Below are 17449 nucleotides of genomic sequence, written 5' to 3'. Positions count from 1 at the left end.
TTGACACTACTAGAAAAACATGTTCTTTTATCGTTATTGTCATAGTATTTTTTTTGTGAGTAGTGCACATGCACGACTTTTTCAATGCGCTGTATCGAATAGCACGGAACAGAGGAGAGTCGCGTGAGGAAAACCTAAAATAATTCACTGGTGTTGTGAGAGAGAGAGCATTTACACTGCAAAAACCAGCAGATTTTCAGCCACTGAGTTTCAAAAACTCCAACATGTTTGTGTTGTTATTTGGGTAACTACCAACAAAACTCTGGAATGTGAGAATGACCCTTGGTTTTTACTTGCAGTGTGAATGCCCCTACAGAGACAAACATGTATCCCCTCCTTCTCAGTCAATGGCACTTGATTGCTTTTGTTAACTTTGGAAAGAGGATTAATCTAAGGCCACAAAGCCATTATTATACTAATTGCCATGATCTTGAGAACACACACATATAGGTGTAGGTATACTAAACACAGTAGCATTGAGAAGGCCTACATGTGTACATAGTATACTACATGAGAAGCGTATATGAAGGGTAATGATCGCAGCAAGGATTTATTTAATTTTATGTCACCATTATCACATCAGTAATTCATTCTCATTACCATGATATAAGGGCCAAGCGAAAGTAATGAGTTCCAATTTTTTTTTAAACTGCCCATTTTCTTCTTGCTATACTGCTTGCTTGATCTATTAGCTTTTTTATCTACCAGTGACTTTTGAATGTTCACAGGATCCTTTATATGAAAGAGAGACTTGATCAAAGTTAAACTTTACTTTACTGGGTACTCTGTTTGATGTGTACTGTAGGATAGAACAAGTAGGACAAAAGGGGGCTGTTGCACATGATTAACAAAATAATGCTTTAATACTGATTAATACTAAAAGCTGAATTCCCAAAATCATACATGAAAATTGTTTAAATTGGACCCTATGTATAAATGCACTGTAGTCTTAAACCAAATTTGTTTTTTATACCTAAAAAGATATAATGCTTACTATTTAAAAGTTAGATAAACAACAATATTCATTGCTCTGCAAGTTAACAGTATTACTTAATTGATTCCTCGACCATGTATTTACTAGACTGTTGTGATGAGAAAAAGTTGAAGATTTCAAGTATTTTATTGACACACTCAGGATAATCACAAAAACAAGGCCTAACCTAGGCAGACAGTGAAATGAATAACAAATATGATTATTGCTTAACAGGGCGTTAGTTAATAAGCTAAGCCTTAGGCCTAGGGATAAGATTACTTCATAATTTCAACAACGGAAATCTTCACACATCCTACAAAATAGCAAAACAATCTCTTCAATACTTCAATGCCATTTATGAAACTTATACAACAAACTAGATGAAAGATCTGTATGAGCAAATATTTACTTTAAACTATTGCACCTCTCCAGTTTACCTTCTCACTCAATTTAACACAACACTAGACAACAGGATTACCATTTACAATAATAAATAAAATACCAATTCACAGAAGTTGCAGTGTCATTCCCGATTCACCAGCGACTATTTTTGTCATTTATAAACATTCAATCATAATGCGATCGAAAAAAATTCACATTTACAATGTAAGTCTGAACTTGCCATACACTCAGACAAGAAAGCGTTTCTTTGTCGTTAAAACCACTCGTCGACTCATAAAAACCAAGTTCTTTTCATCGACTTCCTGTGGGAGGTTAAACTCCGATGGTTTGAAAAGAAAAAGAGACAGCAAAAGAAATCTCATCAATGCACGATGATAATTAATATGCATTTGTTTTGAAGCATAATACTTTTGCAGAGGGTTTTGTAGAAGAAAAAGAAAATGTATTCCCCTTGACATATATGGCTCTGTTTCCTTGCAAAATGTTGAGGATTGATTTTGATACAATCACTTTTTAAGGCGGAAATCAACATGAATGCAATGACTTTATCTTGCAGAGCCCACAACTGGGTAATAATCGTATGAAGATATAAACTAAATAACACAAAAATCATACCAGGCATATTCAACCATTGAAAAATACATGTACATGTAATGTACATAATATGTAGGGCTAATCTAGTAAATAATGTATTAATGTGAAGAGAATTTCTTTGAATCACTGCATAGCTTTTCTATTTTTCCAGAAAGATATGACCTATTCAACATCCTCTATATCAACTAATTAGTACAGCTACAAGTAGTCTATTCTAATTTTGTAGAGCTACCATTCATTTTTTCATGAGTAATGACTCACTAGGAACAAAGACAAGAATGTGTCTCCTATGGAAAAAGCCAAATTTTAGTAAAATATGTGCATTTTGAAGGAAAAAGAAGTCAACAAATTTAAAGACAGATGTACCTACAGGGGATTCCTAAATTGTTTATTTCATGTACATGGTTTTGGAATCATCAGAATGATAACAAATTGATCCAATCTGGCTGGAAAGCACATAAGAGTAAAAAGCATTGAACGCAGATATGGGTACATGGGACTATGCACACATTTGGCATCAAAATGTTGGTCCAAAGTTGTAGTGATTACTTGTCATTTCTGAATAATTTCAATTGCAATCTTGTTATTTGGCAGAACGCACAGATCATTTGTCATCATAACAAAACTCAACCTTCCCTTGAAAGGAACACCATTTTGAGATAACAAAATCCTATAGCTTCCGCAAAACATTTAAGACTCTCTATCCCTCTCTTTCAGCCATTTGTCACGAAACCCTACTCTAAAATTAAGAACACTAACATGATCAGTTGTCAAAAAGGTAAACAAACTGTTTTGCAAGAAAGAATAAAATCAGGGACACGATATGAAAGGAAGATGGAATCAACACCACATTTTGTTTGTTATGGATGTCGTTATTTCCCAGGAGTTAGAGTTGAGTTCTGCGATGTGCCAGAGGGGGGCTAAGTCAAGCGTTTCACCTCCAAAAGGAAATGAATAGAAAAGTCTTTGAGTCGTAATGTCTCCAGACTGAACAGTCGGTGGCAGCAGCACAAAGGGGGGAAGGAAGGAGCAGAGTTAGTTCCACTGGCTGCTCGTTTTCAAAAGTAAAGATCTTCCAGCGTGATGCTTCGAAGGCAGGGGGGACAATCCAAAGGGGGGTAAAGACTCGACCCGGGGAGGGCGACTCTTATCAACGTCTCGACCCCCCTTCGGCCCGCCTGTCGTGCTATGCTTCACCGGAGCTGATCCGGGCCGCGGCTATAGTACAGCTTCATGTTTTGGAAGCGCACTCTCTCTCTCCCTCCCTCTCAGAGGCATGGAGCGTGTACTTTGGGCACAAAGCGAAGGGGACTGGAGCAGAGAGGGATGCCCATTGATGAGAAATTAGTCTCGGTCTGTGTAAACAGAACGGGTGTTATCACGCTGACTCGTCCGTCTCACAGCTAGCCTAAAAATAGGAGCCCCATACTACCTAACCTAGCTTCCAGGCTGTGCCATTTTCCCCTCTCAACTGTGTTGACGCTTGGATAAGATCACAGAATGTGTACAATTGAGTACTGGTCACGCCATTACACTTTTAACATTGTGACAGAAACTGTGTAGAAGCTTAACAGAAACTTAAGAATAGATGTTGAGTTTTGTAATGATTGAAAAAAAGAAAATATCGCAGAAGGTCATGTGATAATGATTACACTGCACAAATACTAGATATATGGGACTACACACAAATGTTTGGTCCTAACACTGTGCAGCTATTTCTTCTATTCAGATTCTTGGAACAAGAGAGCTTTTTAAGATCAATCCTTTCAAGAATCGAGAGACATTTCTACTGTGATATTCTTCCAATCTGACATACATGTACAAAGGATGGGACTGCTCCAAAATTATTTTTCATCTCTTACCAGAACTCAACCTTCTTCAAAAGCATGTATATTTAGAGTACATAACATATATCCCTATAACCATTTCCCCAGAGTTATGTAGTCTTCACCCTTCTAACTACAGACATATATTTTTAATGACAAGGATATCTTCATAAGCTTTGAAGCCAGACTAGCAGTATGGTGACTACCACAAACATGGGAAACAACAAACGGAGGGGCTCATGTTCGTGGGAGCTAGTGCACTTCTTTTGCTGCATCACAAGTTCAGAATACGGCCAAAATCCTTACTTGTGCACCGGTCACCGGATGTATTTTAGGGGCAGTGACTGCTCATCAGTAGTCCAGCATATTAACATCAACATACATTACATTCACAAAGGCTATTAACTCATAGTCTCAACTATTAATATGGTTCCATCTTATAGTCTTAAAGATAAAGTTGAGTTCTGGTCATTGTATTGTAAAAGAAACAGCGTGGAATCGATCAGGCAAAGTTGATCATGTAGCACATTGATGTGTACTGCAAGGTTCTGGAGTCATCAAAATGATAAGATATTTGGCCCAGTCTTGGTAAAGTAACAAGCACTAAACACAGAAAAATGTATATGAGACTACACAAACATGTGGCATAAAATTTGGGCTCATTTTTAAAATGTTACTTGTCATATTTAAAATATGATGGCAATTGAAGAGCTATGCTTTTTCCAGGGAACGTTTTTTTCTCTGATGTTCTTCCACACTTGCATAATAACAATGATAACGCTCATAAATTATTTTTCACCTCTCCCCAGAACTCAACCTTCTCTTTGACTTGTAGAACATGGGAAACGTACACGTACAACATGTAGTTGGTAGTTATAAGTCCTCAAGTTTAGTTGGTTTTGTGTTTGAATTCAACTCACTATGTGTACACAGTGAATCAACAGCAATGGGATTATCCACATGTGAACAAGGCTACTCGTTCAACCCAATGGAAATGGAAAAGAGTCAAGAGGACCCAAGTGTGAATTGGCCCTTCAATTTTACCCAAAACTTTCAAAATCACTTAGCACTTGACAGTCGACACCTAGAATCTACCTATGATCCCTAAATATGAACAAGGCTTCCCATTAATTAAACCCAATACAAAAGGAAATTTACATAGAGGTTAACAAAGACTGAAGTGTGAACAAGTCTTACATGTAGAGTCCCCCCTAGTGTAGGGTAATACTAGTACCAAGCTGTAATTTCTCATAATTCTCCAAACCACTTAGCACTTGGTACACAAAACTTTGCCATGACAAACAAACTCAAACAAACACAATCCAGTGTATGTGTGCCCAAGAGAACAATTGGAGGCATTCTGAGGCTTTCAAGGGCCACTAAAGAACCTGGTTTATGGCACCAACATGAGGTTTTTGTTTTGTGTGTAGAGGTGATAAGGAACATTAATTGGGATGGATGGGACTAAGTGGCATAATGAAACACACATTAAGCCTCAGCTGGAATAGAATTTTTAAATTTTGGATGGTCAAATGAGGAATGATGTAATTCTTCCTAAGGCTTGCTGCCATAGCAACCAGGTACATCTGTAAGTTCAAAGGTCACTATCAGACCATCATGAACTAGAATAATGCCATTTCTAAAATGTTTCTGTGATTAGTGCATAGCAAACATACACTAATTATTTAAATACATAATTTCTACAATTCAGTCATATGATGACAAGCACTACAGGTACATAAAACATAGACCTGTAATTGACCATTTGAAATCTATTTAATTCTGCATTCAATACTGTACTGAACCTGTACAGAAAGACCTGACAGGCATATGTACTATTCACATCTCTTACACTGTCCTTCAAATTCAACCTCTAGCCATTGAAACAACACATCCCCTGCTTGTATAGAACCAGTCATGGCGGCCATTTTGTTAAAACAGCGAACTTCGCTTTTGTTTAAACCCTTTTTTTAGTCCGCCCACTCTCATTTCTATGAAATAAACCAGAATCTTCTCTCAAACCAAACACAATAGCCTCCCACAAAGGCCAAGGACCAACTCATCAGGCGGACAATTAAACAACCGAGAGAAGCGCAAAGCCCGCTGTTACCTCCGTCCAAAAGCCGCAGCTAGTACAATGTTGTTTCTTTTCAATTTAATTTAACCCAAGAATATTATTGCTATATATATTGTACACATGACTTGTAAGGATGTCGTGTTTTCATACTGTACAAGGTGCACATTCAGTTTCATACAGAAAATGTGTAAAATTCAAGGATAATCATTTAATTGTGTTTATGCTCATATTATTACCAATCTCAGAGAAGATAATATGAACATCTGTAAATACTGAGCAGGTACATGTATGCCAAAACACAACATTGTACAAATTCAAATACACAAGTACATTTCCTATACATGTACTATTACTTTTCCTATTACCGGTACCTTTTTGCTTGTTTTAAGATATTTATTTCATAAATCAAATTGTGAGAATATGTTGGTGTGTGTGTTTATCTAAGCCAGCTTATGATATCATTTGCGATTGTTCAAAACATTGAATAAATAAGTAAAAAGACTTTGAAAGTACCTTTTAGGAAAACAACCAATTCAACATGAATTTGGAAGATTGTTACCAAAGTTCTAGATGTTGTGATGTTAGTCATATATATTGTATACATGGTTTTTACCTGCCTTTCACAACAGACTGGTTGAACTACCTTTTATTTTCCCTCCCTTTGAACTATTTACCTGTTAACAATACAACAAAGCGGGGCGACCCACCAGCCAACATCCAAGTTGGGTGAAAATAGTCTCAATATTTAGACTTCTTATTCTAAACAACCCACAGGTAAATTAGGAGTGTATTACCGTATACAGAACAATAATTTTTCACATGTGATGTGCAATATATTATACAATTTAAAGGTTAATACTTGAAACATTATTTGTTATCCTGTTAAACATCCTTGAATTGCAACTTTTTAATTATACCTAATTTCATTTTTTTTTATATTATTACACTGTCTGTATATATGTGAAATTTAGCACTATATATCTTTGAACAGATTTTATTCAAATAATTAACAGTTATGATAGACTCATTTTTTAACATAAATTATAAATTGAAGTGTTTGAACAAGTAAGAATAAGTATATTTTGAAAATGTCCATACATTTGGTATTGTGGAGGTGTTTTAGTTTTAATATGTAAAGAAAAGTATGAGACAATCTCTAATTTGACTGAAACTTATATGAAGTAAAATTACTTCTGAGTTCTGACAAATTTAATCCCAGAAAAACAAAATCAAACACATGATTATACACAAGCTAAATGCTTAAAAATAGATGGGCAAAACAAGAAAAAAGGTAGGAATATCTCTTAGAAAGTAGACTAGAATTCGCCACCACAATGGAGGCATGATTTCACTGACCACACAAGATCAAAGAAAGGAGTCTATTGTCTAGCTGAGGGCTTGCTATGTACTGTATATGGAGGCCTAATGATGGAGTATTGACTGTGCTTTTGTGAGGGGCTGTGTTCTGGAGTGCTTTCGGTTTGAGGGGTTTGGAGGGGTTTAGGTCTGAGGGTTAATCACCTTTGGTTTTTTAAGGGGGAAAATGGGAGATTTCCAGTAACTGAGGGGCGATTTGAATGATTCATTGCGAAATGGTCAGCCTTGTATCAAGGATTTCATTAGTGACACTATCTTCCTGCTTTCAATTTCAAATGAAAAGTGTATCCCCCCCCCCTATTTCATACATGTTGTATATAAAATTTGGTGAACGTAGTGTAGAAGACTTTACAACATACTGTACACACATGTACTTTAACTTTTGAATTTTCAGATGCTGGTACCATAACAAACTTGTTTCCAATAATCTGATATTTTATTTGTTACCGGTATATTGTATTTCTCACAATCTGTCACTGCTTGCCACTCGCCTTCCTTGTTTTTTCACAAAGTTCCCCCCCCCCCTTCTGTATCTCTCTCTCTCTCTCTCTCTCTCACTCTCTTTCTTTCTCTCTCATCCTGATTTAACATTATATTCCATTTACTCACAAACATAATGTTACCTGTAAAACCCCCAATCTCTCTCTCTACCCCACTCATTTTCTCCCCATTTTTTCCCTTCTTCATCTCGCCCAATATTTACCCTAGTTTCTACAATCACAGGCCGACATACATTCTCCACGTATGCAGACTCACATACCTATATGTTTGTCTTGCAGTTGACTATCGGACTGAGTTAGGGCTATACCAATACGCAATGTGCGATTCCAGCCAATTATTGAATTTGTCTCCTTCTCTCTCCCCTCCTGTGGGGGTTTCCTACGACTTCTCCCACCATTTGACTGGATCATTTTTTTCCTCATAATTGTTTGCTTAATTCATGCACTACTACAGCATATTTTGCACAGCTTTACTATTTAACTAGCCTTTTTTACAGACCTATGTGTACATGTATGTGCAATTGTGCATCAATACACACTCTTTTTCATTTCATTTATAATATTTCCCAATCAAGATAAAAAACATATTATATCATCTTCAAAATACAAACACAATTTGATATCTACAGTGTAAATTGGGAGTATCATGAAAAGCACATAAATGGCTTATTAAAAATAAACATTACATATTTCTCCTTTTTTGGGGGAAGCACAAAATGACACCCATTTACAGCATCAATCATATCATAATATTGCAGGGTATAAATCGCTACAGTTTTTGCGACCATCTCAAGCTTTGGAGACAAGTCATTTCATGAAACTATTCGCAAAATAACGCAAACTCCTTACTTAAACTCTAATATACCATCCTTTCCTTTAAATAAGTAGGCCTACAAGTACGAGTACATGTAATCCCGACCTGAGCAGGAATTGGCTCCTTGTTACAACCATTGCTGGAAAGTGTTTAATTTTTTTCTTCCTCCAAAAGAGAAAAACAGACCCATTGTCCTTTCTTGCAATAATGGGAGAAACACAGAGATAATGACGATTCCACAGAAGTCCAGTGCAAGCTCGCTCTCGCTGGCTCATTAATTGTACACTTTCTTTCGACTTCCTGTCGCTATACATTGTATTTCACTTTTAGACCACATGTCTGCAGTTAAATTAGCTCACCATCCGAAAGGAGATGGTGCTTCAGGAAACTGATGGCACTAGTAAAAATTATTTAAAAAACAAGGAAAAATAATTCCCAGATAGTTTAGAAAGGCCCCTATTATTTTTAATTGAAAATAGGCCCCTTTGCTGTCAGAATAGTCCAATATTGTCAAAAAACATTATTGCTTTTAACAAAAATCCTCATGGAATTTTTCTTCTTTTTAATTCAGCCAATTGGTTGTACACTGTAAATGAAAAGCATTATACTGAACACAGTTAATGTCAAACATTTGGAATGAAAATAATTTTACATTATTAAGAACCAGCCTTCAGATTTATGGCGACTCCATGATATAATTTAGAAAATAGCGACAGGCCTTTCTGCATTTTTTTCCTAGAATTGTGATAATAACTGTGAACAGTGATGAAGGTCACTGAAATTAGCTTACATATCCCATAAACATGGAAATTTATCTCATGTTCTCTAATATCTGATAGAAAAGGATGAATTTCTAATAAGATTACTGGAATTGCAAATTTGATTCAGTCTGCACACAAATTTTTAGGACACATTTTGCAAGATGACTATCAATGTAATATTAATAGATTAGATATGATATGATGTGTAGACATGTAATATGAATAAGCCCACATTTTTGCTGCTGTTGCTGCTGATACTGTTATCATTATTGTTTTTGTTGTTGTTGTTGCTGCTGCTACTGCTATTGTATTTGATGTTGTTGTGGTTGTTGTTGATGTTCCTTGGGTGGGAATAGTATTTTTGTATAATGGTATTTTTGTATTACTGTATGTGGCATAATGAATGATGTAATGCATTGGTAACCAAATTTCAAGCTATTTTTAGGAAGAAAGAATAAATGGCCCACTATGAACAACGAAAGCCTCACAAAAATCCCCTTGCCCTTTGGAAAAGGAAAAGAAATCTTTACAAAACGATAATAATTACAACACAAGCTGTTTCCTTCCTTGTTCAATTGTATATAAACATAAAAATGAATGGTTTTCTTTTTTGCCCATAATGATCACTGTGATGTGAACATGATAATATCTCAATGTTCAATTCTTAAAGGGATCCGGTAACTTTGTCTCAGATTCTGAAACAAAATCCTGGATTTAGCTCATGCTGCAATGATAATTATAAACTAGTTTAGGTCAGTCAGGAACCCCATGACTTTTACAAGCCGATCGCCCGTCTGATTATCAAGATATTTATGAATGGAATTACAAATTTATTGGGGAAAATGAGTACGGTAAAACCGGTCACTCAAAGATTTTTACTTTTTTTGAGGCACTTCTTGATTATTTTGAAGCGCAATTTGTTTAGGGCTTCAATATTACACCATATCACAGACACTGATAACAGGGCTGTTCATCTCAAATTTAACATTGTTAATCAATCCCTTTAAGATATATGACAGCCAGAACTACTTCATTCAAACCTGCTTTAGCAAAGATATTTCAGTAAAGCATGTGTAACAAAGACCTACTCATGTGCAGGTACTATCAATGTTAAGTTATTTGAAGTACATGTTCATGTACTGGTACTACTCGAGTTCCACAACAGTGCACTGAACTTGCTGCTTTCAGGACAAAATCATTTTATAATTAGTTAATTCATCTCTCATCTCCGAAATATCTACGCATCTAAATACGGTCGCAAGCAAACAAGTTATTCATACACTGCCTCGCTTTGCCCGTATGCAAGAGAAAAGTCAACTTTACGTCAGGACACATGAATACTGTACATTTTTGTTTAAAAGTTCTTTGACCTTTTGTTTCTCCGCTCGGTGGCGCTGTACTATAGATTTATTGGATTCATTAACCCCCTTTCCCTGCAGAGTGGGGTAATGAAATCAAAATAGTAAATTGGTAATATATTGTGCAGTGCTAACATGGACTTACCACCCAAAGCAAGAACATAGAAATGATGCATGTGGGACTACACAATGTAGGTTAGTGAAAATAATGTTTCTAAAGGAATTCGTCTTCCATTTAATACAAGTACATGTGAGCCTACAAATATAATACCCAACTAGAGCACAGTCTAATTCAATGAAGCGCAATGGTTGCAATGTTTGCTGTGCATGTGAATTTTTGAAGTATTTGAAGATCAAAATGCCAAGATATTGCCATTTCACTTTTAACCTATTTTTCATCATTGAGATATGGTTGAAAAGGGGGTTGGTGGCCGAAATATTGGCTTCCATTTGCAAAAACTTCTTTTCTCTGCAATTCACGTCAAGAAAAACCCATCTTCATCGAGTTATGAATGCAGAAAAGTTTGTATCCTAGAGATTGTATCCAACTTAAAATGTGGATCACTTGTGACACACAATTGTTTATTGAGATCTACCCTTAACTAAAAAATTGAAAAGCAAGGCATTTCAAAATTAAATCTTCAGAATGTTTGCGTTCTCCTATAGGCCTATATCCAATATGATTTAAGAGTAAGCAAATCTATTTTGTGACCCCTGTGACAATTGTTTTTCATCTACAGTTGTACCATAAAAATGGCTACATTTTCTTACATGTACATTTGTATATATATCCTAAATATGTATTTGTGGTTGTACAAACTGGGAAATTGAAATCTATGACCTACATGTATGTAATTAGACAGAATGCCATTTGAGCTACAACTTGGAAAAGACAGATCAGTGTGCTGACCAATAATAAGTAATTAATCTAGATAAGGCTTGTAGCCTTCTACATGTACATTTGAATACAAATAGAACCGTTTCCAAGTCTGAAGAAAAAACTACATGTACTTATAAATTAATCCCTCTATTCCCATTCTTACACTTGTAAACTTTGAGATGATGAATTCACAAAAGGAGGTTGGATAAATTGCCATTATCATGTACTAACTGTAAACTCTCTTTTAACACGGCCCACATAAATCAGTCATCGCTGTACTAGTGCATAAATTACGACCCCTGCCTTAGAATGTGGTAAGATAACAGTAAAAACGGGATCAGGGGATATAATCTGCAGCCTGATACTAATGGAGATAGTCTCAACAGAATAGTTGCTGCCCCTTTCGCTTTTGTACAGCCTCACTTTGTCGACCCTGAGGACATTTTTAATGCTGATTACGTGCAAAAAACGCAAGATAATGCTCTGACATTAATACTCTCCAAGCCATTTATCAGCTAGGTGTGTTCTCCTTTTCTTTGCATGAAATTGTTGCGATAGTCTTCGTGACGGTATCGCTCTTTTGTCGCGCTCGAGCCATTTAGGGGATTTGTTGCCCTCTATCTCTTTCATTCCTCTCTCATGAATGAGGTGTGCGTGTAGTCTAGGGGTCACACATAAGGGAACCAAGATTGCTACAAATAGCTTTAGCATTTACCTGTAATGATCTACTACTTCAGCACGAACCCAAGAGACAAGGATTCTCAAGAAAGCATGGATATCAAAGCTGTATTGTAACTACAGGCAAAAACCATTACCGGTAGTTTTCTCACATTGTGGAGTTTTTTCAGAAGGTGCTCAAATGAAAAAAAACACCTCTAGAGTGTGATTTTTTAAACACCAACCGAGACTCCACTCCTTTTTGCAGTGTAAATGCTCGAATATCGGTGAATTATTCCAGTTTCTGGTCACATGACTCTTCCTGCTTCCGTGCTACATGTAGTGCATGCAGAGCAGTGAAAAGTGGGTCATGCACACGACTTAAACAAAAGAAGAAAAAATTGTACAAACACTAACAATTTTATAGGTTTTTCCTTAGACTTTATCCAGTAGTGTTAATGGGTTGTTTTTTTAATCGATGATCTTTTACATTGGTTTTTCTGCAATGTAAATAGGCCTAACATTGAGCATTCCCGCAACTTGGTAAGAGGTTTCCAGCATAGCAAGATGGATTACAAAGACTTCAATTGCATGACAAGACATCAATTTGGATTAAACCTTGAAAGAAAGCTGTCTTTGGGATCTAAGGAACTTAAGGAAGATCACTAAGAAATCTTGTTAAAGAGTCACAAATCTTTGATGGAATTCCTACATTTTAACTGATATTAAACATTTTCTATTTATAAGTTAAGATTGCTGGAATGCAATGATTCATCAATTAATGTAATGATTTTACTCACTACAATTTCTAGATAAATGTTGTCAAGTGAAGTACATGTACATACATATTATCTTATAAGCTTAATAAAAGAAGAAGGAAAATGTCTTATAAAGCATACACATATTGTCTAGGCTATTGTCTAGTATGCTTACTACAGTATATCTCTAAACTGTACATCGGAAACAAATATTTGTCTCAAATTCTTAAATATTGTACAAGTGAAACAGAAAATTAAAAGAAACATTTTTTTAATCTGACTTGTGATAAAAGTTGTAAACTGCTTAGAATGGCAATAACCTAAAAAGTAATACCTATCTTATCTTTTTTGTTTTCTTACAAATACTGTGTAAATAGAATCTGTAGCTGTGAGGTACATGATCCATCTTCCACGCTACAATGATTCACTGTTGTTTCAAGATCACACACTTTGATTGTTCATAACTGTCAAGTTCATGAGGAGTCATTCATATTTACATTGATCTATCTTAAACAAATAGTACGCACTCTTGCATTATTGCGCAACAAGGCCAGCTGCTTAACCGCGCAGACAACATTTTCAAAAAGGTACCCAAAGTTTAATATAAAAAAGATATCTTACATTGACTATCTTTTTTTTAATGGACTTTTTGTGGGTCGCCATTAAACCAGAAACTTTCTGAGACCAGTGTATTGCTTGGGTTGAAGGTTGTCAAAATATCAAAACTACTCTTAAAGATGGGGGTCTACAATGTACCTGTATTATTACAGGACATTCAATAATTTTGAAAACCTAAAGTACACAATTTCTTGAAGTGCTTGCATATTATGTGGGTTTCTAAGACCATATTAATACATGACATTCAATAATTTATAACAAATCAAAAAAAGTACCGAATTCCTTGATTTACAATGTTCTTGCATATTATATGTTTCTGAGATCAATATGGATTACAAGTTTTGTTGTTTTTTGCTCCGGCTTTAAATTCCTCCAATGGGCAGAAAGGGAAAAAATTTGTAGAATGTGATAAAGTCATCAACAAAAATATGAATGTGATTTCCATGGACATGTGCATGAAAGATGCAAGTGGTAATATGGTTTACAGACACATGATCTGGCGCTTGTGGGGGTTGATGTATTCCCAGAAATAGAAACTAGTTCAAAGGTCATGTCCATGTCAATCAAGGCTTGGGTTTCTTGCAATGTGGTGCAAGTGTGTTGTCCATATGAGTGGAAGAACGGAGGGGGCATTCCCACGGATTGTAATATTACAATGGTCACCACAGTCTCGGAAAACATACAGTGTAGGTTCAAGCTGACAATAACTGAGCGGACGATTTCCTTACTATTTTACATTAAATCTTCAAGCCTTGACTTCAAAAACACTAGACTTAAACCTAACCCTAAACATCAATGAAACCAAATTGCAAATCTGTTGTTGTTGTTGATGTTGTTATTATTATCATTATTATTATTACTTCAAAAGAGATAAATTGAAGAAAACAGTGAATACAAAACAACAGCAAGATTAGGTTACATGGATGTGGGGGAAAGAAAAAGATTTACTGAATAACTATTTCCCAAAGTCTTTTTTTGAAAATTAAAAAGAGGCCAGACCAAAGGACTGGTCACCTATCACAGCACCATTACCATCACCATAGTCATACATTACAATGTATGTGCCTGGTGCCATACGCAACCCCTTTTAAAAATAAATACTGTAACACATATATTGAAGTCGCTGGTACACTGGCGTCAACTTTTCTTGGGGTACATCAAGAAACCAAATCTACATCACACATTTTCTGTTCGTGGGAACGAACCTAGGAAAACATCTTGACATGGGTTCAGTGCATTAGATGGGCGACACAATCAAAATTCTTCTCTCACCAGGTAGCAGACTGAGCAATGTATAAACGCCCATCAAATCTCAAACAATATGTTTACTCTCCTTTCTAATGCTTTTCTTGTAAGACAACACTTTTTATTTTACTGCGTTCCTTTCTAATGTAAGAAGGGCAATTTTTAATGGCTCTATAAAGGAATATATCACATTGTATATGAGGCATATTAGAAAACATACTATAATTGAATGTTCTATTCATTCAATTATTTTTTAAACAAAAGCAATTAAAGCATGTGAACCGATTTACTCCTCAAGGAATAGTCAATTGAGAACATTAAGGACAAAATGGTTCAATTTTTTATTAATTGATTATATACATTTTTTTTAAAGATTATAAATCAAATTGAAATTCTCAGGGGGATGATTTATTGTTTTACAAATTTGACTTGTGTTTGTTCTCCAAAAGTATTTTTATTGTAACACAATTGAAGGGTGATGGAATCCTTAAAAAAGCATGTTTTATTTAATTTAGAACAAATGTTTCACCTCATGTTTGCTTTTATCGATCAACTTCATACCCAAAAGATATGGATTGATATTCTGTATGAATGTTTATTTCTTAAATTTTATGCTTCCACTCATATTAATAAGGAATTTATTTTTAAACACTGGTAAATACTGAACCATTTATTTTAATCCACATTATTTTAATGCTGCTTATCTACTTTTTTAATCAACAGCAAACATAGTTTATTCTTTTCATCCTACAGTTGATTTAATAACAGAAAGAAAAAAAATATAAGGACTGAGCAAAAAAAATCACTATCTTATTTTATTATTCATAGAACTGATTCAATAAAATGGTATGAGCCAAGAGACAACGAAAAGGTCTATTTTGGCTACAAACCACAGTTGAGTCTAGCTGGTGGTTATTTTGACCCTGTGTATACACAAAACCCATGTGTAGCTTTAGAGGTTACCAGTATTGCACCCACCGGAGGCCGTTTCTACAGCACCCAGTGCAGGCAGGCATTGCAGCACTGTAGCTGTGCTGCTAACCACAGGCCAAGCCGCATCAATCGGGGTGCATTTACAAAGGCAACGGGCTAGCTCTATGGGTTTATGTGCACACGTTATTTCACAGTGCAGTACAGCGCAGTGATTTACGGCCCGGTAACAAGGTCGAGGATTATAAATTGTAACTCACCCCCGGTCCTCCGACCATTGATCCATTTGGGTAACCAGCATTCGCTATGAAGGCCAGGCTTGAGTACGGGGTGAAACGAGCAATGTGGTCGAGTTTGGACCCTGTAAAATGAAAATAAAAAGGGGATTTGGAGAATAAATTGCCGTGGTTTGGCGAGATCGAGGGGGCATATTTTGGCGCGAGCCAATGCCCACACTAGCCCGAGCGACCGAGAGGGTAAAGCGTACCGCTTTCAATGTGTATTCGCACAGGCGGCCGATCAAACGTGTGCGGCGGCGACTTTGTTTACCCGAATTAACAGCTAAATAATTCAAAAATTCGAACAACTAGAGGGGTTTCATGTATCTATATTGTAAGATCAACTAATCATGAAGTCATGTTTGCAATAAATATATATTTAATCATCGTTAAGGTAAATGTATGGATTAAAAATAATGTAGGGTTTCATTTCTTACCGTCACTGACCGAGTGAAGCTTCTTGTGGCGGTCTTCTTTTGAATGATCGCCATAGCCTGAGCTCAGTCGTTTATTTCTCTGTTAAAAAGACCATAAAACAATTTGAGAAAATTAGAAGGCATTCACGAAGATGACACACATAGGTGGAATATATCACATACAAATTAGGCCGCTCAAATAGCGGTGTGTTGTTTCGAAAGCGATTGGCATGTACCTGCGAACTTGAGCCTTTTTGAGATACCGACTCTCCCTCGTCGATCAAACTAGACTTCACGTCGTTCAAATGATCGAAAGAGTCCCGAGGTCCGACCACGTTTTCGCTCGCTTTTTCCTCCTGTTCTCCTTCCGTATGATAAGTCTTGGTCTCGTCCGGTGGTCCATCGTCCTCTCCACCACGACTATGCTGTTGTGGCATCGTTTCCTAGTAAAAATCCAACAAGAAATAGCAGTAAAAATCTCCCCAAGTTGACCCCACTTTTTCGCGTTAGACCCATTCGAAACATGCACCCGCACCACTGAGTTTCGCCATTCACTTGTACTGTGTACATGCAGTGTGCGAAGTGCGAGTCTGGCTAACATCAAAGCACTGCCGCACCCTTGATTGACAGTTCGGTCTGTCAGTTGGGTCAACGAGGGCCAATCAATTATCGCCCTGGCCAATGATGTCACAGCACAAGCTCATGAATATTAATCAAATTCCTGGCATTCCTTTTTAGTGATATAGTAAACCCCAATGCTTTTCAAACGGTAAACATTGGCGACTCGGATATTATTATCAACCCATTTTCGAGCAAATCTTGTACACGTTATGATACTCGTTTGCTTTTCCGCGAATCACACAAATAGGCATGTAGGTTTCGGTCGATTTAGGAATGAATTGATGAGCACATCAATGTCTGAGGTCACCATTATTTTTGTGTGTGAATTACTAAACTCAAGTCTAACATTAATATGATTAACATT

At 36.2% G+C, this 17449-nt stretch overlaps 1 protein-coding gene across 1 annotated transcript; it reads right to left on the bottom strand.

Moving 5' to 3' along the window:
• Positions 1-16004: 16004 nt before the first annotated feature.
• On the bottom strand, positions 16005-17060 carry LOC115921693 (transcription factor 7-like 2). The gene is made up of 3 exons (XM_030979629.1): positions 16701-17060; positions 16486-16564; positions 16005-16131 (listed from the first exon to the last, which is right to left on the bottom strand). Exons 1-3 carry the CDS (start codon positions 16899-16901, stop codon positions 16013-16015), a joined length of 399 nt encoding a protein of 132 aa, XP_030835489.1. The 5' UTR covers positions 16902-17060; the 3' UTR covers positions 16005-16012.
• Positions 17061-17449: the final 389 nt, after the last annotated feature.

The sequence above is a fragment of the Strongylocentrotus purpuratus genome, unplaced genomic scaffold (genome assembly GCF_000002235.5).
Source record: "Strongylocentrotus purpuratus isolate Spur 01 unplaced genomic scaffold, Spur_5.0 spur5_scaffold_10, whole genome shotgun sequence".
NCBI classification, from domain to species: domain Eukaryota; kingdom Metazoa; phylum Echinodermata; class Echinoidea; order Camarodonta; family Strongylocentrotidae; genus Strongylocentrotus; species Strongylocentrotus purpuratus.
This window is presented reverse-complemented; position numbering and strand designations above follow the sequence as displayed.

What these genes read in the sequence shown, in the direction of transcription:
- LOC115921693 (XM_030979629.1), bottom strand. Translation starts at nt 16,901, where the DNA reads ATGCCACAACAGCATAGTCGTGGTGGAGAGGACGATGGACCACCGGAC. An exon ending in AAAAAGGCTCAAGTTCGCAG is followed by an intron (nt 16,565 to 16,700) that starts GTACATGCCAAT and finishes TCTTTTTAACAG; the next exon opens with AGAAATAAACGACTGAGCTC. An exon ending in GCTTCACTCGGTCAGTGACG is followed by an intron (nt 16,132 to 16,485) that starts GTAAGAAATGAA and finishes TTCATTTTACAG; the next exon opens with GGTCCAAACTCGACCACATT.